The following is a 20,952-nucleotide window of genomic DNA, read 5'->3' as shown; positions in this document are numbered from 1 at the left end:
CTTCATATCTACGCACAATATACCAAGAATATAAAATAGATATTTTTTCACTTAAGTTTATTACAGACTACCAGATCATTGTTTAATGCATTTACTTCTATAGGCCTTCTCTTTTTGGCAGTACGTGTTACCTTCATACATACATGCTAGATATTTTACGATTAGAAGCACTCTTCTCATTTCAAATAAGTACCTTATCGTTAACCTTTACACACACACACACACACACACACACACACAGTACCTTCATCATAAGAAATTTGAGATAAGGTCAGATTATCTAGAAAGTTGTTTTCATTAATAGTAAAAATCAAAATATAAAACATGTAAATAAAAATTTATAGAAAAATACTAGTTGTACAACTTATTTGGGTTATATTTTGATAGAATTTTTTTACTTAAAAATTCTTTAATGTTTATTTTTTAATTTTTTAAATATTTGTTTTTGAGAGAGAACACGCACGCAAGTGGGAGAGAGAACCTGAAGCAGGCTTCAGGCTCTGAGCTGTTAGCATAGAGCCCAATGGTGGGCTCAAACCCACAAACTGTGAGATCATGACCTGAGCTGAAGTCGGATGCTTAACTGACTGAGCCACCCAGGTGCCCCAGAATGAATTTTTTAAAATGGGTTTTGACTCATGGATATCTGTCTTAAAGTTGCAATGAGATAGTCTCCCTTTCTTAAATCTCTGATAGCTCAGGATTAGCTTAATTTACTTAGGGAACTGCTGATTTGGAAGCATACTTTAGAAATGCAACTCTCTTGAAGTAAGGAATCTAAATTGTCACTGCAAATAGTGTAAAATAATGTTGTGAGAGGAAATGCTTGAAAAGTTTGTATGAATTTCTTTATATTCCTGAAAAGATTATTGAAAAGGAATTTTTGTGCCTATTGAGCTGTACTATGCAAATAATGTATGAACTTGACAAATTTGTCATTTAGAATAAAACTATTTTTATTGGAATTCAGGACCAAAGTAAAGAAAGTATCATGTCATAGAACATTGACCAGGTATTATGTAGAAATAACCTTGTTCAGTTCATTCCCAGTAAAATTTTTAATTGTGGTAAATTGTTGGATTTTAGTACATTGTTACCAGCCTGTTGCGTCTTTTAAAAAACTTTTAAAAAAATCTGTATTTACAGGCTTTGGAATTTGAATACACATACATGTTGTGACAGACTTTGAAGTTCTTTTTAAGCAAGTTTCTGTCTTTACATGTTGAACTATAGAGCCCCTTATGTATAGAGAGCTGAATTATACATGTCTTAACTAGGGATATTTCATATTTAATATAAAGGCTGTTCACCTGTAGAAAAATTACAAGGTTGTCTCTTTTTCTTAAGGTAATGAAATTTTCAACCAATCTTAAACCATTATATGTTTCTTTGTAGTAATTTGCTCATCCAAATTCTTGAGATTAATTTCATGTTGGAAGTGGGGCATTCACATAGTGTTTTTAATGTTCTCAATAATTCTGGTGTTTTGATTTTCATAAACAGTTCAGATACTTACTTAAAACCCTACTTTCTTTGGTATCTTTTCTTTAAAGGCATTGAAAACTAAGTATTTCAGTAATCGGCCAGGGCCAACACCTGGATGTCAGCTGCCAAGACCAAACTGTCCACTGGAAACTTTAAAGGAACAGTCAAATCCAGCTGTAGCAACAAAACGGAAGCGAACACAGGCCTTGGAACAAGGTAAAACTTTCATTTTCATAAGAAATGAAATGAATTCAGAAAACTCCAAGTAGGTAATGTATAGCTAGTGACTGAGGGGCAGCTGAGACATGTAGATTGTGAGCTGTTTGCTTTTTTTTAAGTGTATGGTAGAGAATGTGGTATTTTAGCCATATTTGTTTCCATTGAAAATAATTAAACCAAACATTTTAAAAGGATGTGGTATACTTTTGACTCATGGAAAAAGTATACTCTGAGTATACCTCAGCGTTGCACGAACTATCAATGTGTGCCTTATTTTCTTTATAAATTTTTATCGGTATACTACATGCTTAATGTTTAACAAGTGCTATTAGCAAATCAAAGCAAGTAAAATATATTGGATGTAGTTGGATGCAATGACTGGTTAGAATTGCCATAAGATTAAATGTGAACAACCTCATTTTTTTTTCACCTAGGAGGATTACCCAAGAAGCTAATTTTTTAGTTACAAAGATCACTGGACAGTATTTTACTACTGAAGGAAATAGTCCAAAAGGCAATTAATGGAAAAATAGTAAACGTTAAGTGAATGCTGTAGAAGGAATTTGTAAATATTCTACACATGTAAAATATGTAAAACTGGATTATTTTTATTAAATGTATTTTAAAACAAACTTAATTCTGATTTTTCTGATGAGAGTGCAAAAGTAAGATTAAATTCAATTCTCTGAAACGTAGAATTGAAAATTCATTAAGGAAACCTTAATAAAAATAATCATCAGTTATTTTGATGACCTGGCCCGTCTAGCTTCACAGATTTATAGTAGTATTTAAAAATAGGGTAGTAGGGGTAGAGGTAGTATTTAAAAATGGAAGCAGTAGTAGTAATGTAGCATATACCTACGACCTAGAGTTAACAAATGTTAATATACTAAATAGGAAAAAAAAGATAAAACTACAAATGAAATTGAGGTCCCTTTAATATGCCATTCCATTCTTTTCCTTTTTGGCTTCCCAAAAGGGAAGCGACTCTCAGGAAATGAGGGTCTTTCCATGATTTTATCCTGCTATTTTATAAAAATGCATGTAGTAATATACAGTATTGTTTTGAGTCTCCAAGTTTTATATGAATGATAGGCTATCTCATACTATAATTTATTTTTACTCAAAGCTTTTTTATTTTTTCCATGTTAATACATATATATCTAATTTATTTAACAGCCATCTAATATATAAACATACATCTATCTTACGTATACAACACTACATTCTTATGCTTTATTTATGGACTGTTATTTTTCTTTCCTGTATAAAAATTACCGTAAGTGTATCAGCATAAAGTAACACAAATTTACTAGCTCATAGTTCTATAAGCCAGAGATATCTGACCTGGCTCAACAGTGGTTTTCACATAGGTCAAAATCAAGGTGTCCGTTGAACTGGACTCTTATCTGAGTTTCTAGAGGAGAATCTGCTTCTATGCTTATTCAGTTCGTGTGATTTTAATGCACATGCTTTCTGTCCCTGTTAGCTGTCAGCCAAGGCTTTTCCCAGCTTCCTAAGACAGTCCACATGCCTTGTCACATGGCATTCTCCATCTGTAAGCCAGCAGCCGTGCTTAGAATCTTTTTGGTTTTCTTGTCTGCTACCAAAAAGGGAAGTCTGCTGTCTCAAAAAAAAAAAAAAAAAAAAAAAAAGGTCACCTGATTGGATTATCCATATATTAAGGTCAATTTACTTGGGATTTTAATCTCTTTATAGCAGTACCTAGATTAGTACTTAAATAATCAGGATGGGAATCGTAAAGTATGTATTTTCAATAATGTTGATATTGCCATATTTCCACTGTGTTCCCAATAGCTATTCAGTTCTTAAAAATGAAGAACTCTCCACACCCCACCCCACCCCATCCCAGGTGCCTGGGTGGATCAGTCAGTTAAGCATCTGACTCTTGATTTCAGCTTTTGATCTCAAAGTGGTGAATTCAAGCCCCACACTGGGTTCCTTGCTGCGTAGGAAGTATACTTCCCCTTATCTTACTCCATATATAAAAACTAACTCAAATTGGATCAAAGACCTAAACTCAAGACCTAAAACTGTAACAACTCTTAGAAGAAAATATAGAGGAAAAGCTTCATGACATTAGATTTGGCAAGGACTTCCTGGATAGGACCCCAAAACACAGGCAAGAAAAGTGGGGGGGAAAAAGACATAGGGCATCTGAGTGGCTTAGTGGGTTAAGTGTCTGTCTCTTGATTTTGGCTCAGGTCATGATGGGTCATGAGATGGAGCTCTGTGTTGGGTTCTGCACTGTGTGTGGAGCCTGCTTGAAATTCTCTCTCCCCGTCCCTGTCTCCCTGCCCCTTGCTCACGTGCTCTCTCTCTCTCTGAAAAAAGAAAAAAAAGACACTGGACTACGTCAGCATTTAAAACTTGTATGTATCACAGGAGTGTTAAGCAACACAGTGAAAAGAACAGAAGAATATATTTGCAAATCATATATCTGATAAAAGATAACTCAACAATAAAATATTTTAAAAAATGGGCAAAGGACTTGAATAGACATTTCACCAAAGATGATCTAGAAATGGCCAATAAGCATGTAAAAGATGCTCAACATCACTAATCATTAGGGAAATGCAAGTCAAAACCACGGTGACATACCCCTTCATACACATTAGGATCACTACTATATATAAAAAAAAAAATCATAGAAAGTAGTAAGTGTTGGTGAGGATATGGAGAAATTAGGACCCTTGTGTACTACTGGTTGGAATGTAAAGTGGTGTAGCTGCTATGACAAACTGTAGTCTTTGCTTAAAAGAATTTTAAAGGCATTTTCATATGATCTAGCAATTTCACTTCTGAGTTATATGCCCCCAAAATTGAATGCAGGTTCTCAAATATACACGGTCATCAACACTGTATGAAAGTATTTGTTTCCCCTCATCATCTCTAGCACTCACATAATCTTTGTGATCTTTCCTAATTTGGTATCTCATTATCATTTACTTTTTTTAAACGTCTACTGTTGTTGAATAGTTCCTCACATTTGCTTACCATATATAATCCCTCTTTGTGAACTGTTGATTTAGATTCTCTGTCATTTGGGGAGTATTCCAAATTTTAGCAGTTTAAGCATCTGCATTTTATATAATACACATATACACACATTAAAAAAGAACATTTCTAGCTTTTACTGTTTTTTACACTTAGATATTATTGAACATGCCCAAATCTTTGCTTTCCTTACCTTTTATTTCATATTAAGTTATTATATGTATTAGTTCTGTGTATATTCTTTATCATATTCCATTGACCTGTTGGTACCACACTATTTTAAATAATGTAGCTTTATATTACTACCAGGACAATGCAATTTAATGTCTAGTAACAGTAGTTCCTCATCATTACTCCTTTTTTCAAAATTTATTTGCCAAAGTTCATCTTTTATTAATATTTATTAAAGCCAACTAAATGTTCTTGCTTTAACACAACTATAAATGGTTTCTATTTTATATTGTTACTTCATTTTACCTTGTTGTTACCTCATCTATAAGTAGTATTCAATGTAGCCATATATCTTTTTTTTTTTTTTTACTAGAGATCATAACTAAAGTTTTACAAAACTTCTAAAACTTCTGACAGTGTAATGCATTTCCTTTGGCATAATTGTGATATTACTAATATAGCAACATTCCCAGAAGGTATTAAAGATTTTACGCAATACCTTAAAATTCAGCATCAAAACCAAAGAATGGTGTGAGTGCTAGAATTCTGCACAGTTCTGGCTCCAAAGTGTCATCACACCAACAAAAAAAGAAGCTATAAAGGTAACTAGCAATGCTTTGAATATACTTCTGCCAAAGTCCCACCATGATAACTTTTTTATTGAAGTTAACTTAAGGAAATTATTAGTTGTAACCTTTCTCTGGCAAATGAAAATCCTGAAAAATAGCAATAAAACAAGATACATGTATTTCAAAAATTATCATGCAGCCACTCCTAGGCATTGTTATTTCTTAGAGCATTAATTTATATTGTTGCTTAAGCCAAAGATCCCTTTAGTCAATCAAAATAGTTTAATAACTTTTTTTCTCAGAAATCACTTTCTTGTTTTTAAGATGTTGGCAAATACTGAAAATTTAATAAAGCATACTAATGTAATTTATAAAATCCATCAACACAGAATATTAATAAATTTCTTGTAGAAAACATTTGAGTATTTAAGCTACCTTCTAAAACTTAGAAATACCCATAAAACATATAACTTCTGAAGATGTAGCAACATTTGTACAGTCCTTTTTTAAAGTGTCATAATATAAACAGCTCTCAGGTCTGATTTCAATTGATTTATCTTCAAAACATGATATTTGATGGCAAAGAACAGGATCTTTTGAGAGTTCTTGTGCAGTGCTGATCTCTGTGAGGGTGCTGGATTGAACAAAGACAGCCCGCAGAACTTAAAATGTGAACACTTGAAAACACAGGATCATGCAGTACAGGGAATTCTGAAGCTTTCCCCCATGCATTTTTTAATGGAAAATTGTCTTTCACAAGATTTTTTTCCTTATTGTCATTTGAGGTGGTGTCTTTCTCTTCTAATGCCCGAGCAAGCATGTAACTAACTTTTCTTTGATGAGCCAAAGCTTCTTCTTTGTCATTCAACTACTTGGACAAAAAGTAAAAATATGCCAATTAGTCAATAAATCACAGCATATAGAGCTATAATCAGAAGACTTTTTCTCAGAATGTTCTGTCTTCAATCTGTTAAGTCAGTCAATGTAAATACATTAATTAAATAAGTTAATCTAGCAATCCCCAAGTATTATGCTACACATTACTGAGGACTTTTTTTTTTTTAAGGAAGAACAGAAGTTTCCTTCTGCTGAAACTTTTGTAGGTCATCTGAAGAGAGAGGAAAAACATACACGTGGTGTGTGTGTGTGTGTGTGTGTGTGTGTATAAATAATATCAACATGTAATTACCCCTGCAAGAGAAGGCTGAAGTTCTTTATATGTGAAATTTTTAAAATATATTTATATGTGAATAAATGACTTTAACCCTCTTGTATAGATAAGTATGTTCATATAGCATGAGTCTTTTAGTTTAGTCATATGAAATAGGGATAATGATTCAAGATATAATGTGTGAGAAAGTTGCCTTGTACATTTTAAAAATTCCTGAATTAAGTAAAAGGTCTTGTCATGGAATGTATGTGTAAATGCAGATGACAGAGGTACCTGCAGTTAATTACAGGGAGCCCCCTCTTTTCAGAGGTGAAGCTTTAACTTGTACAGGAAGAACATGGATGGGAGAAGTGGGAAGAGCATGCAGGGAATTTAAGGAGATGAAGATCAAAACTGGAGGATGGTACCTCAGCTGAGAAAAGGGCATAAAAGGCAAGTACAGAGTACTGAAGAACGGAATTTTTAAAAAAAGAGTTGAATTAATAGGAAACAAAAAGATTAGCTTAACCACAACTTCTAACAAGAGAAAGCAAAAACACTGACCAACTCTGTTAGCATCTTAAAGACTTCCTGAGGATTATCCTGGTCTTCAGTCTTCTTAGAACTGTTTTCTGAAGGGAGCATACCCAACAGTTTCTGCCCTAAGGTCTTCTTACTTCCTTGTGATGGTAATCCTAAAACTGAACATGCAAATCAACTGAAACATAAAAACCCTCACTCATATACTTCCAGGAAAAGAGGTAAGTCTGAACCAAGGATAATTCATTTGTAAATCAGTCAAGAGGTGGTTCTCTTCTGGAGAAGTCTGGTGAGTCAGGCATCAGTGTAGTGGGAAGAGAACACAGACTTGAGAGGCAGGATGGCAAACGGAGGTTGAGTGGGTCACAGTGTAAGGACCCAGAGCAATGCCCTGCCTGCCGCTCTACTCCTCGGCTCCCAGCGATAGCTTCCCTTGAGAGAGCATGCAGCCCACATTACCAGATCATCTCAGTCTTCCAGAGGAAGCAGCAATCCAGATGTGTGTGTGAAGTCTTCCAGTGTTAAATGTCAGCCACTTACCAACATTATTTGACAACGCTATGTAGACCCAACAAAACATGTCTGCAGGCCACAAGTGGTCTCTAAACCATGCAAATCCTGCGTTAGAGGAGAAAGACCTGGACTTGAATCCTCATTTAGCCCCGTACTCAGTGACCTTGGACAAGGTCTCCGTGCTTTTTTTCTTCACTCTAGAATGAGAATAATAGCCTCCATGCTTCAGGATTGCTGTGTCATTAAATAATAGAGCACAGGGGCTGGGAGAAGGGAGTGGACAGTTAGTGTTTAATGGGTAGTTTCTATTTGGAAAGATGAAAAAGTTCTGAAGATGGATGGTCTTGATGGGTACACAACAGTGTGAATGAAGTTAATCTTATTTAAATATGGTTAAAATGGGGGATGCCTGGGTGCCTTGGTCTCAGCTCAGGTCTTGATCTCATAGCCATGAGTTCAAGTCCTATGCTGGGCATGAAGTCTACTTAAAGTTAAAAATGGTTAAAATGGTAAATTTATGTATATTTTAGCACAATTAAAAAAACAAACAAACATGTAGCCCAGGTACTGACCTAATGTTTAGAAGTCCACATCTTGAAATGTGTACACTGATGATGTTCTTTATAGAAAGGATGCAGTTTTATAGCAGAAGGTACCAAAATTGTGGATTTATACAAAGAAAACATCAAGAATGCCTTTGGAATGCTCTGCAAATGGTCTAATGGAAAACTGAGAACAGATAAAAGACAATTCCCTTTCCACCCAATTCTGATAAACCACAGCTACCGGGGCTCACTCACTGACCTCTTCCTCAAGCAACTTCGACAAAAGGAGAAAAGCCAGACAAGTTGATGTGCTCATTAGCTTTGATGAGTGAATGAATCTGCATCTCTATTTGTAGTCTTAAAAAAAAGAAATATGCTATAACCTATCTCTCAGAACTCGTCTAAGCTGCCATATCAACAAGAAAAGTTAATGTCTTCTAAGATGTTAACCACATACAAGAAACTGACCTATGGCAACGTCCTGTCCCTCTTCAGATTACTGAAATACATGAATAAAATGAATCAGTCTTGTCACTAAGAAACTGACAAAGAGTAGGGGCACCTGAGTGGCTCAGTCGGTTGAGCTTCCAACTTCGGCTCAGGTCATGATCTCACAGTCTGTGAGTTCAAGCCCCGCGTCGGGTTCTGCGCTGACAGCTCAGAGCCTGGAGCCTGCTTCAGATTCTGTGTCTCCCTTTCTCTCTCTCTGCCCCTCCCCCACTCATGCTCTGTCTCTGTCTCAGAAATAAACATTAAAAAAAAGAAACTGACAAAGAGCTACTGACACTTGTATGGACTTTTAAAGGCCTTTTGGAGATGAATCAGTTATTTTAAATTCTGCTTCCAGTCTCTTCAGGGCCTTAATGGAAAACAAAGATCAGGAGCTATATCTGTCAAATCATATTTTTAATGGAAAAGTTTTTCAAGTTTGTCATTAGCTAAGAAAGGCAGTCGTTCTAGAATATAAAATGAGTATGTATTCAAGTGCTGAAATGAATATTAATCTACCTCTTAGGAAAAACCCATTTTGTCTGTCTAGCATTACCTTTTTGGCCAACTTCCACGCACACAGTGGGTGGTCTTCTGTGCAGATGACAGAATGTGGCAGGCTTTCATAAGATTGTTCTAATAACCATGCCTTGCCCTTCGTTTTCTTTCTCCCATAACTCTTCTCCTCATCTTCCATCAAAACAAACAAGCAATTAAATTACATTTCCAAAGGGATTTGCCTTCAGTTCACATCACAGAACACCAAGGTTGTGCTTAAAGAGAACACCTTTGAAAATTCGGCAGTCCAGCTCCTATCAAGGGCTTAGCTTAGAAGAGGTGCGTGAAGATGACCTACACATTTGTGGTCCTTGAAAGAACTAGATATTAACATTTTCCATCAATTCCTAAAAGACTAAGTATATGGACTATGTTTGCATATTTGCCTGGCAGAATCACCTACATTGAGTTGGGCACTAAGGTTATACCTTTGGCTTTTATCAAGGGATTATTATAGATAACAGCCATATAAATGCTGATTTTATATTTATCATAAATGATTGTTGGGGACTTAGACATGACATTAGCCAGCTCAGGGATTTTTGTTGTAAGTCTCATGTCAGAAAACCATTTTAGAAATTAATTTCAGGACAGTGTGGAATGCCTCCTTAAGAGTCAGTGTTGAGAGTTACGATTTCCTGTGTTGCCCTGACTTCCACCTGATAAACAGTCTAAATACAGAAGTCTTATGATCTGCTTCTATCTACTTTCATAGTTCTTGTTTATCGCTTCCTTTTTTATTTTCCCTATATTTTATTTTCCCTCTATTTATATTTTCCCTATATTTTATTTTATTTTCACATCACTGACCTGTATATTATTAGGAATATGTACTACTTGAGAAAAAATTAAAAATAGGTATCTTATTAAAAGTTTCATTTTTAATATTCTAAGACTCATATTTCCAAAGTTCATCTGAACACGAGAAAGATTGGAATTAGGATTATTGGTTTTGACATAATAGAAAATATTTAGAAATATAGTCATCTCAGAATTTCAATATTAAAACATCTAAACCTACAAACTTCACTATATAATCTTTCTTGACTAATAAAAGATTTCAAGTTGGAATTTTAAATTGAAGCAATATGAGTTGCACTGAATAATACTGATGAATAAAAACTGATACTGAACATTTAGAGAAACTAAAATTTCTAAAAAATAACAGCTACTTTGATTTTATTGGATGATCTACTTCCAACTGTCATTTTTATTCTTTTATTCCATTTTTATATATTTTGTTCACACCAGTACAATACTGAAAAATGGCCACGAACTTTTGATAGGTATGTGAACAAAACTTAACCCTTAACTTGTTTCATTTTTATAAAAGTATTTTATTAATATTTCCAACTTAAGATTTTTCCTCTACTCCTCTATCTCCTTTTAGAATCACACATTTCAGCAAAGTTTAATTAGATATACTTCATGTTTGGGTTTCACTATTTTTTAAAAAAATTTTTTAATGTTTATATTTTGAGAGACAGATGGAGCGTGAGGAGGGGAGGGGCAGGGAGGTAGGGAGACACAGAATCCAAAGCAGGCTCCAGGCTCCAAACTGTCAGCACAGAGTTAGATGCTGGTCTCAAACTCACAAGCTGTGAGCTCATGACCTGAGCTGAAGTTAGACGCTTAACTGACTGAGCTACCCAGACACCCCTGAGTTTCACTATTTTCATTATGACATCTAGGCAGTTTCCCTTTAATCACCTAGCACTCATAAACTTTCCCCACTAAACATGGTCTTATTTAAATGAGATAGTTGAGGGGCACCTGGGTGGCTTTAAGGGTCTTTTCTTTTTTTTTTTTTTTTTTTTTTTTTTTTTTTTAATTATCTTTGAGAGAGAGAGATAGAACACGAGCAGGGGAGGGGCTGAGAGAGAGGGAGACACAGAATCTGAGGCAGGCTCCAGCCTTCGAGCTGTCAGCACAGAGCCCAACACAGGGCTCGAACCCATGAACAGTGAGGTCATGACCAAAGTCAGCACTTAACAGACTGAACCACCCAGGCACCCCATGGCATCTGACTCATGATTTCAGCTCAGGTCATGATCTCACTATTCTTGAGATTGAGCCCTGTGTCCGGCTCTGTGCTGACAGCTTGGAGCCTGCTGGGGATTATCCCTCTCCCTCTTTCTCTCTGCCTCCCTCCCCAACTAGTGTGCACACACACTCTAAAAATAAGTGAACAATTTTTTTTTTAAGTAGCTTAAATGAGATAGTTGAGTAGTAGAAAAGATTCTACTGTTTTATGGTTTTAGTGATCCCAATATTTCTTCTGCATATGTAACGTCCAGTGACCCCCCCTTTCTTCCCATAGTTGCTAAATTTTGTAATAAATCACAACTGTGAGACTTTAATTATATTCTCCTTTCATTTAACGGTGCATAATCAACTTTGATTATAATAAAAAACAACTAAAATTGTACCTGATTATTGCCATTATAATTCATATTTACCATCCTCCTTAAGGTGCTTCCAATTTATCCATTTTGTTGCTTTTTTACACATTTTATCCATTTGTGTCAATCTTAGTGCCTGGTCATTTTTCCTCATTAATTGTTGCTCAAATGCAATTCTGAATGCATCTGCCATTATGTAAGCTTCTTCTTTACTCTTCTGCAAAAGTCCCAACTAGTTTTGAAAGAAAGTTTGACAGGTGTCATATGCAAAACTAGAACAATTCTTGCCTGAATGCTGAGCAACATTAGCAAATGTAGTCTCCCTGCCTAGCATGTATCTGTCAGTCTGATCTATTTCATGTGCTTAAACTAATTAGTACTTGCTGATTCCCCTCTACAGTAGCTGCCCACTCTGAACTAGATTACCAGAAATTTCCTTCCTGGTGCCCGATCATTCCTTGTTAATCCACTTCTTGGACCTTACCTCATTACCACAGAAAGGCCTTGTGTGTGTCCTGCCCAACAAGTAAGAAGGGAGGATGCCAAAGGCTGCATTTCCATTCTGCCTTGGGCCAGTCTAGACAGTATCACTGAAAATAATTATGAATCTCACCTTTTAGGTACGTGCCATAACTGACCCTGACTGATCTTTGTAATCTTATGCTTGTCTTAATGAACTGCTAATTTTTAGCTGTTATTTTTCCTATGTCTGAAGACTTGAAATTCCATACCTTCAATAAAGGTAAAGTATTTTTAAAATTATGGTCCATGTTTGTATTTGTTATTATAACTAACTATAATGGCAGCTGTCATTTAAGTGCCAGCACCTGCATGGTGCAGTGCTAAACATTAAATGTCTGCCTCTTCTATTTCCGCAAAACAGCCCAATAACTAGTTATTATTCTCTGTTTTAACATATGTGTCCAAACCCACACACGTAGAAAATACTAGAGCTATGACTCAAACCTAGGTCTGGCTGGTACAAAGGTCCCTTCAGTATACCTTGCTGTTTTTCTGCTAAGCTTCATGTTAATCTCCCCATTTATCAGTGTTGTGGATCCTAGTGATTTTAAGCATGAGCTTTTTCCTCTAATTATAAATAGAGTAATTTGGGGACCATTTATAGAGAAAAGAAACATAAACTTAGGAAATATTAACTATAAACTTAGGCAAACAACTTTATGTTGCCATAGTATCATGCCAAGTACTATTTGTATTTTGGAACCATGTAAATAAAATCCAGTTTGTACGTTAATTCTATCACATAAAAGTAAGCCTAAGTTCCACAGCCAGTGACTACTAAAAGGAAGCTAATTATTGCAGATATTTCCCTTCTATCAATAGAGAAAAAAAAAGCTTTTAGTGTTTTGATAATATGGTACTTACCTCCTGTTTGAGCTTAAGAAGCATTTTCCGAGCCGATGCCGCCATTTTGGCACAAGCACAGGGACTCCCTCCGGGACCATGGCAAAGGCAGGCTCTGAGGACAGCAAGCTTTAAACCCGAAAACATTACTCCCATTACTGAGGGTCGCACTACCTAGCTGCACACAAACGCAAGGGCACTTACACACATGCACATTTATATTCGAGCATGCAATTCAAAGAAATTGGAAAGAGAAACAAAAATAGAAGAAAATTGACAGGCGGATTTCAGGATCCAACCACAAATGAGGAAAGAATGTTACTACTTGGAACAAATCCATAAAGGAGTTCTACCTTGCTTCTTTTCTTTTTCCAAAACTTCTAAGTTGGCACCAGTTTCTATGGTCTGAATCCCTGCCAGGAACTTGAAGTAATATTAAAATCTACCTTGTTGATTTGTGAATGAGCTTAGCCTGGCTGCCCAGCATTTACTCCTGCCAGCTCCCACCAGGGAGAGGTACATGCTTAAAAATGACGAATGAATTTTAATATGTCAGGAAAATAATCATCCCTCCATTTCTAAAAAAATACTTGTGATTGTGTCATGTGAGACACAGCTAACACAGCTTATGCTAAAACTATAAAAATAAGAAATGGGGCAGGAAGTGGCCAGCACATGTCCTAGTGTACCAGAATGTAATGCATGGTACCAGTAAGGTTGAGGAACTGTCCTGGGGAAACCAATGGGCCTCTCTTACCCTCAGTCTCAAATTGCTAAGTATAGTGCTATTCTAGAACATGTCGCAGATGGTGATGGGGAAAAGGAAAGTAGAAAATCTCCCTCTTGTTCATCTTTCATACCTGCCTACCTACCTCAAGACCTGAAACCTCTGTAAAACCACATTTATCACGGCACTTGTGTTCCTGAGCTGCCATCTGCTGTTTGATCTCCAGCATGGCAAGGGCCTCCAAATACTGTCGATTTAAAACTAGGAAGGGCCAAAGAAGAGTGTTAGTTATGCAGTCTGACTCCGGCCTCACCTAAGCTACTGGTTACACCAACATCATACACTGCCTACCATACATTGCCTACCAAAACTGCACAGCCAGAAAATCTGATAAAATAGTGGGTATCAAACGAGATAACAGACACTTAACACTAGATGAAATGTTACTGTATTTAATGTGGAAGTGTCCAAAGTCTGGTCTTCATTTGCTCAAAGAAAATTTGTAGGATTTTCAAAGAACATACAAATGCAAATTATTTGCACTTGCTAGATCTTGAGACCACCAGATGGTGAGATCTCATACATTAATGTCAAATGGACCAGCTATCCAAACTCTATTAGACTTCTATTATGAGTTTTCACAAGTTCTCAACCATTTATAACAAGAGCGGTCCTACATCCTGGAACAGAAAATCGTGACTTCTCCCCGACTTGTTGCAGAGTGAGGTGGTAGAGAGGGAGTGGATGTGGTTATAGGCTGCTGCTTTCCTGAACTAACCTAACAGGTGAAATCTCCCATCTGCTCTAATCACAGGTATGGAGAAGCACCATTTTCTCTGTGCAGTTCTCACCCAGGAGCTCTGCCACTATTCACTTACTAGACTACAGAAAGTGCCCCTCTCAGGCCCATGACCTGATTCAGAACTTTGTCTCCTTCAAGCCACTACCTTAAAACAGTTTCTGCTAAGAAGGAAGAAACAACACATCTCTTAAAATTATATAAAAAGTTGATGCCATCTTAATATTCTTAAAACATCTTGGAGGCGCCTGGGTGGCTCACTCGGTTAAGCGTACGACTTCAGCTCAGGTCATGATCTCATGGTTCGTGGGATCAAGTCCCACCTTGGGGTGTGCACTGACAGTGCAGAGCCTGCCTGGGATTCACTCTCTCTGCCTCTCTCTCTCTCTCTCTCTCTCAAAATAAATTAATAAACTTAAGAAATATATTCTTAAGATATCTTAAATTCTTTTATTAACTTTTGTCATAAGGTGACTTATTACATAAGGGGTGTGTGTGTACACACATATAGGTAAAAACTTTCAAGTCTGTAGTCAATATCTTGAAAAAGCAAGAGTGCTAGTATTAGCCTTAATACTATTAGAATACATTCCTACTAATGTCCCCCCAAAAAACATGTACTTAGGTTTCTCAAATATGAGGTGCTCTACCATTTTGTTTTACACTGAGTAGAAAAACAAAAGGATAACGGGAGAATGGGGAGAAATCTTACTGGATACAGGGTTTTACTTTGGAGTGATGAAAATCTTTTGGAACTAGATAATTGCGCAACATTGTGAGTGTTATGAATTATTTACTTTTGAATGGTTAATTTTGATATGTGAATTTCATCTTAAAATTTTTTCATTAAAAAAAACCTAATGATGCATTTCTTGGAAGTACGTTACTTCTAAATAATAGCACTTTGTCTATTGATACGTATGTTCTTAACATAGGACACTAAAACTGATATTTTAACATAATATTCTTAACCAATCATCAAAATAATGCTCTTCACTTACGTGCATTTTCCGACTTCAGCATTTTAATTTCTTCTGTTTTTACATTCAGAGTTTCCTTGAGGACTGCATTTTCACAGTTTAGCCTGGAAAAAAAGTACCCTCCAAATAACTAAAACATTAACATTTCATTGTTTTTGTTGTTTTAATTTTTTTGATGTTTTTATTTATTTTTGAGACAGGGAGAGACAGAGCATGAGCAGGGGAGGGGCAGAGAGAGAGGGAGACACAGAATCTGAAGCAGGCTCCAGGCTCTGAGCTGTCAGCACAGAGCCCAACGCAGGGCTCGAACTCATGGACTGAGATCATGACCTGAGCTGAAGTCGGACGCTCAACCAACTGAGCCACCCAGGCACCCCTAACATTTCATTGTTGAATGAGAATATTTGTATCCCATAATCAGAAAACAAAAACCCAGATAAAATTTTTCCTACTTCAAAACAAGCTAGAACTTATATGTGTCACAAAACAAAAACAATTTAGAGCATGGTAAGATTCTGGACATACTCTTAACCCTTCTGTATACTCATCTGAGAAACAATCAGAAGTATCTCAAATTAAAAAATAAAAAATAATAAGGAGAGGGGCTGCTGGCTCAGTAGAGCATGCGACTCTTGATCTCAGGGTCATGAGTTCAAGCCTCACATTGGGTGTGGAACCTACTTAAAATAAAAATTTAGGGGCGCCTAGGTGGTTCAGCTGAGTGTCTGACTCGTGATTTCGGCTCAGGTCATGATCTCACAGTTCTTTTTTTTTTTTTTTTTTTTTAACGTTTATTTATTTTTGAGACAGAGAGAGACAGAGCATGAACGGGGGAGGGGCAGAGAGAGAGGGAGACAGAGAATCAGAAGCAGGCTCCAGGCTCTAAGCCATCAGCCCAGAGCCCGACACAGGCCTCGAACTCACGGACTGTGAGATCGTGACCTGAGCTGAAGTCGGATGCTTAACCGACTGAGCCACCCAGGCGCCCCCATGATCTCACAGTTCTTGAGATTGGGCCCTGCATCAGGTTCTGTGCAGGCAGTGCTGAGCCTGCTTGGGATTCTCTCCCTCTCTCTCTGCCCCTCTCCTGCTCATGCTTTGCTGTCTGGTTCACTCTCTTTTTGTGCAGACTTCATAATAAAACCTCTTTTGCTAGTTCTGCTTAATTGAAGAATATCCTAAAAGGCAGTCTACTGACAGGTGCAAATCTGGGTGTTTGAATCAGAATTTTCTGGATTCTGTGCAACAAAAACAAAATACAAAAACCAAGACAACACTATTAAATTGGCATAAATTAAGATTTGTGACATTCTCTTGAGGAGGCACTTTTATGCATTGCTAGTAGGAATGCAAAGTGGTACAAGCCTTACAGACAAGAATTTGATAACATCTAATAAATCTACATATGAATTGACCTTTTGATCCAGCAATTCTAAGAATTTACACCAGAAGTACATCTCCCAACAACACAAAAATATATATGTCAAAGCTGTTTACTGCAGCACTGTTTACAACCGCAAGATACTGGAAACAATCTAAGTGCCTCTATATGGGAGAATAGTTGAGTACACTATGGCACATCCACACAATGGAGTGGTTTCCTGGATATATTGTTAAAAAGGAAAAACAGTGCAAAAGAATATGTACAGTCAGCTGTTCTTTGGTGTAAGAAAGAAGGAGAAATAAGAAAACAAACATATCTGCCAATTTGTGCAAACAGAAACAGAGGAATGATAAATCAGAAAACAGTAACTGGTTATCTATATAGATAGTGAGGGGAAGGAAAGATGGCAGGTTGGGAATGGGGTAGGGGCCCTGGGGGGAGAATGACATTTCTGAGTATACCTCAGAATAGTTCTGACTTTTGGAAGCATGTCAGTGTTTTATAAGATCAAAAATAGATCAGACGAATAAATAAATCAACAAGGATGACGAAACAACTCTAAAACAGAATATAGATAAAAACAAATGAACTTAAATGAATTGTATAACCACAGAAAGAGAAAAAAAACTAAAGTCAGTTTTGAACACTTGTTTTGACTGGATCCCCTCAGGCGAGAAACAAAACTGCAACCAAATACTGAACTCTAGTTAGTAGGTTTGATTTTGCAATGGTGTGTATTAGCAATTCTAAAGCTACTTTCTGCGTATTCTGTGACAACAAATAAGTAAACATTGGGTGAAAAGAGCCAGGTTTCTCACTGGAAGTTACAAATATGGAAATGGGCAAGGCTCAAATGCACCCTGTGGTGGTGGGTTGCAGTTGAAGATATGGGTGTGAACTCAAGGGTTCTGAACAGAGAGCGATGAAGAGGTAGATGTATATGTCAGTGTGTGCGTGTGCATTTCCAGTCGTCCTCTCAGAGGACCTCTTAGCAATGACTTCCAGTAGCCATAAGCACACCTAGCACTAAGATCTTGATTTCTAAACACCATTCCCCGCTAAAAGGAACCAGGAATCCTTGGAAAGATGCCAATATTGTAAGCATAGTGGCCTATTACATCTTGTACCAGAAAGCAAGAAAGTGCTCCAACAATAACAGGGAGGTCAGAAAGCCACAGGAGCCAGCTTGAAGGGGCTCCCATTGACTGAAGTTGGAAAACTGTATGCAAAAAAGAAATTATGATAGTAACCCATTGAATAATGCAAGAATTCATGAATCCATTTTGGTATAAACAAATGGGGGAGGAAAAAAGCTCTTAAAATGCCAGCAAATAAATATAGAAGGAATAACAGAATTAGAAAATTACCATTTGGCAACCGTCATAGTAATGACTGCTTCAGGCAGAATAAGCAGTGGATGTAAAACTAGTGGGTGAAAATCCAATAAATCACATAATCTCACAGCATCTCCCCACAAGATGCTTACTAATCACAAGGGGGAAAAGGATGGCTTTATAGTGGAAAATGAAGGCAGATACCACCCCTTAACCAAATAGTCAACATTCATATGCGAGGAACGGGACAAATCCACATTGCAGGGTCCCTGATATGATGCACTAATAACAACATTGTTTCAGTAGTAATAGTGCCCCAAATGCATAACCTGAATCGAATTCAGAAACACCAGACATTTCCAATGTAGTGTATTATATAACCACCCTGTCCTCCTCAAAAAATGTCAAGGACAAAGAAGCACTGATAAATGTTCCAGATGTTTTCCCCTTCCTTCGCTCTCCCTTACTCCTCATAGCTGTTTCAGATTAAAGGGGACGGAAGTTTAGATATGACAACCAAATGCAATGCGTGATTCTGGACTGGATCCTAGAACACAGGAATTTTTTTCTTTTGATATAAGGGTATTATTACTAGGATAATTAGCAAATCTAAATAAGGGCTGTAGGTTAAACAAGAATATTAGGAGGCACCTGAGTGGCTCAGTCAGTTGAACATCCGACTCTTGGTTTCAGCTCAGGTCATGATCTCAGGGCTTCGTGGATTCAGACCCCTCCATCGGGCTCTGTGCTGGCAGCACAGAGCCTACTTGGGATTCTCTCTCTCTCTCTCTCTCTCTCTCTCTCTCTCTGCCCCTCCCTCACTCTCTCTCTCTCAAATAAACTTTAAAAAAATAGAGTATTAGGTTAATGTCTTAATTTTGATCATTTTACTATGGTTATGACAGAGTTATGTCCCTTTTTATTTCTTTCTTTAAGTTATTTTGAGAGAGAGAACATGGGCAGGGAAAGGGCAGAGAGAGATGGAGAGAGAGGATCTCAAGCAGGCTCCCAGCAATCAGCACAGAGCCCGACAAAGGACTCAAACTCACGAACTGGGAGGTCATGACCCCACCTGAGATCAAGAGTCAGACGCTTAAACGACTGAGCTACCCAAGCGCCCGAGTATGTCCCTTTTTAAAAAACACAAACTGAAGTATTTAGAATAATGAGGCCTTATATGTAACTTACTCTTAAATGGCTCAGATATCTATCTGTATCCACATATGTAACTATAAAGAAGACAGAATGTTAAAGCAAATGTGGTAAAGGGTTCTACTTTGGAGAATCTTGAAGATATACAGGATTTCTTTGTACTATTCTTGCAACTTTTCTATACATGTTCAGTTATCTCAGACTAAAAGTTAATAATAAATTAAAAATTAGGTATTAAAGCCATCTATAATCCCAGATATCAAATCAGTTTATCAGTGACTGACTTTATAATATGTGTATGTTATAATTTAAAGTTACTAAATAGAGGCGTCTGTGGCTCAGTTAAGCGTCTGACTTCGGCTCGGGTTGTGATCTTGCAGTTCGTGGGTTCGAGCCCTGCGTCGGGCTCTGTGCTGACAGCTCAGAGCCTGGGGCCTATTTATGATTCTGTATGTTCTGTTCCTCCCCTGCTCATGCTCTGTCGCTCTCTCTCTCAAAAATAAAGATTTTAAAAAATTAAAAAATAAAGTTACTAAATAAATTCATACTAATAAAAATTGCTTAAAAGATATATGAAAAACAAATGCCAATGATAAAATAACTTGGAAAACATGGCTCTTACACTGCTTTTTATTTTTTTATGTTTATTTTTTGAGAGAGAAAGAGAGAGCAAGCCGGGGAGGGGCAGATATAAAGGGAGAGAGAGATCCCAAGCAGGCTCCATGCTATCAGGAGAGGGCCTGACACAGGCAGGGCTCGAACCCATGAACCGTGAGATTTTGACCTTAGCCAAATCCAAGAGTCAGATGCTTAACCAGCTGAGCCACCCAGGCACCCCTAAAATTGTTTGTTGTTGTTTTTGTTTTTTTGAGAGGGAGAGAGAGAGAGGGAGCAAATAAGTGAGGGGCACAAGGAAAGACAGAGACAGAGAGGTAGAACTCACCTAATGTGGGACTCAAACCCACCAACCAGGAGATCATGACCTGAGCCAAAGTCAGATGCTTAACAACCAAGCCATCCAGGTGCCCTAGAGTTTTTTTATTTTTTAATTTATTTAAAAAGTTTTTTAACATTTATTCATTTTTTTTTGAGAGACAGAGACAGAATGTGAGCAGTAGAGGTATAGAGAGAGGGGGAGACAGAATCTGAAGCAGGCTCCAGGCACAGAGCCCAACATGGGGCTCAAATTCACAAACCATGAGATCATGAGCTGAGTTGAAGTTGGTCACTTAACCGACTGAACCACCCAGGCACCCCAAGTTTTTTTTATATTTTATTTTATTTTTTATTTATTTTATTTTTTATTTTATTGCCTAGCATTTTTTTTAATTTTTTTTTTTTAATTTATACCCAAATTAGTTAGCATATAGTGCAACAATGATTTCAGGAGTAGATTCCTTAATGCCCCTTACCCATTTAGCCCATCCCCCCTCCAGTAACCCTCTGTTTGTTCTCTATATTTATGAGTCTCTTCTGTTTTGTCCCCCTCCCTGTTTTTATATTATTTTTGTTTCCCTTCCCTTAGGTTCATCTGTTTTGTCTCTAAAAGTCC

The 20,952-nt window shown here is 37.0% G+C and overlaps 2 protein-coding genes across 10 annotated transcripts in view; one reads left to right on the top strand and one right to left on the bottom strand.

Moving 5' to 3' along the window:
- CDK7 (cyclin dependent kinase 7) overlaps positions 1-20,952 on the top strand; it is an 89,779-nt gene that overhangs the window by 33,984 nt on the left and 34,843 nt on the right. For 4 of the 7 annotated variants that reach the window (XM_019463105.2, XM_019463097.2, XM_019463099.2 and 1 more), the window contains one exon: positions 1,554-1,701. In XM_019463105.2, the coding sequence (XP_019318650.1) occupies positions 1,554-1,701 (148 nt within the window). Of the gene's footprint in view, positions 1-1,553; positions 1,702-2,138; positions 2,337-6,528; positions 12,419-20,952 lie in introns of those variants that run through there. The other 3 variants (XM_019463101.2, XM_019463106.2, XM_019463102.2) reach the window with 2 other exon arrangements.
- The window catches only part of CCDC125 (coiled-coil domain containing 125), a 31,500-nt gene continuing 15,383 nt past the window's right edge, over positions 4,836-20,952 (bottom strand). For all 3 annotated transcript variants that reach the window (XM_053907288.1, XM_019463094.2, XM_019463096.2), the window contains 6 exons: positions 15,552-15,634; positions 13,897-14,012; positions 13,046-13,153; positions 11,717-11,891; positions 7,177-7,313; positions 4,836-6,330 (listed from right to left, as the gene is read on the bottom strand). In XM_053907288.1, coding sequence (XP_053763263.1) covers positions 6,022-6,330; positions 7,177-7,313; positions 11,717-11,891; positions 13,046-13,153; positions 13,897-14,012; positions 15,552-15,634 — 928 coding nt within the window. In that variant the 3' untranslated portion in view covers positions 4,836-6,021. The remainder of the gene's footprint in view (positions 6,331-7,176; positions 7,314-11,716; positions 11,892-13,045; positions 13,154-13,896; positions 14,013-15,551; positions 15,635-20,952) is intronic.

The sequence above is a fragment of the Panthera pardus genome, unplaced genomic scaffold (genome assembly GCF_024362965.1).
Source record: "Panthera pardus isolate Hobbes unplaced genomic scaffold, ASM2436296v1 HiC_scaffold_2, whole genome shotgun sequence".
NCBI classification, from domain to species: Eukaryota; Metazoa; Chordata; class Mammalia; order Carnivora; family Felidae; genus Panthera; species Panthera pardus.
The sequence above is the reverse complement of the archived record's forward strand: the minus strand, read 5'-3'. Positions and strand labels throughout refer to the sequence as shown.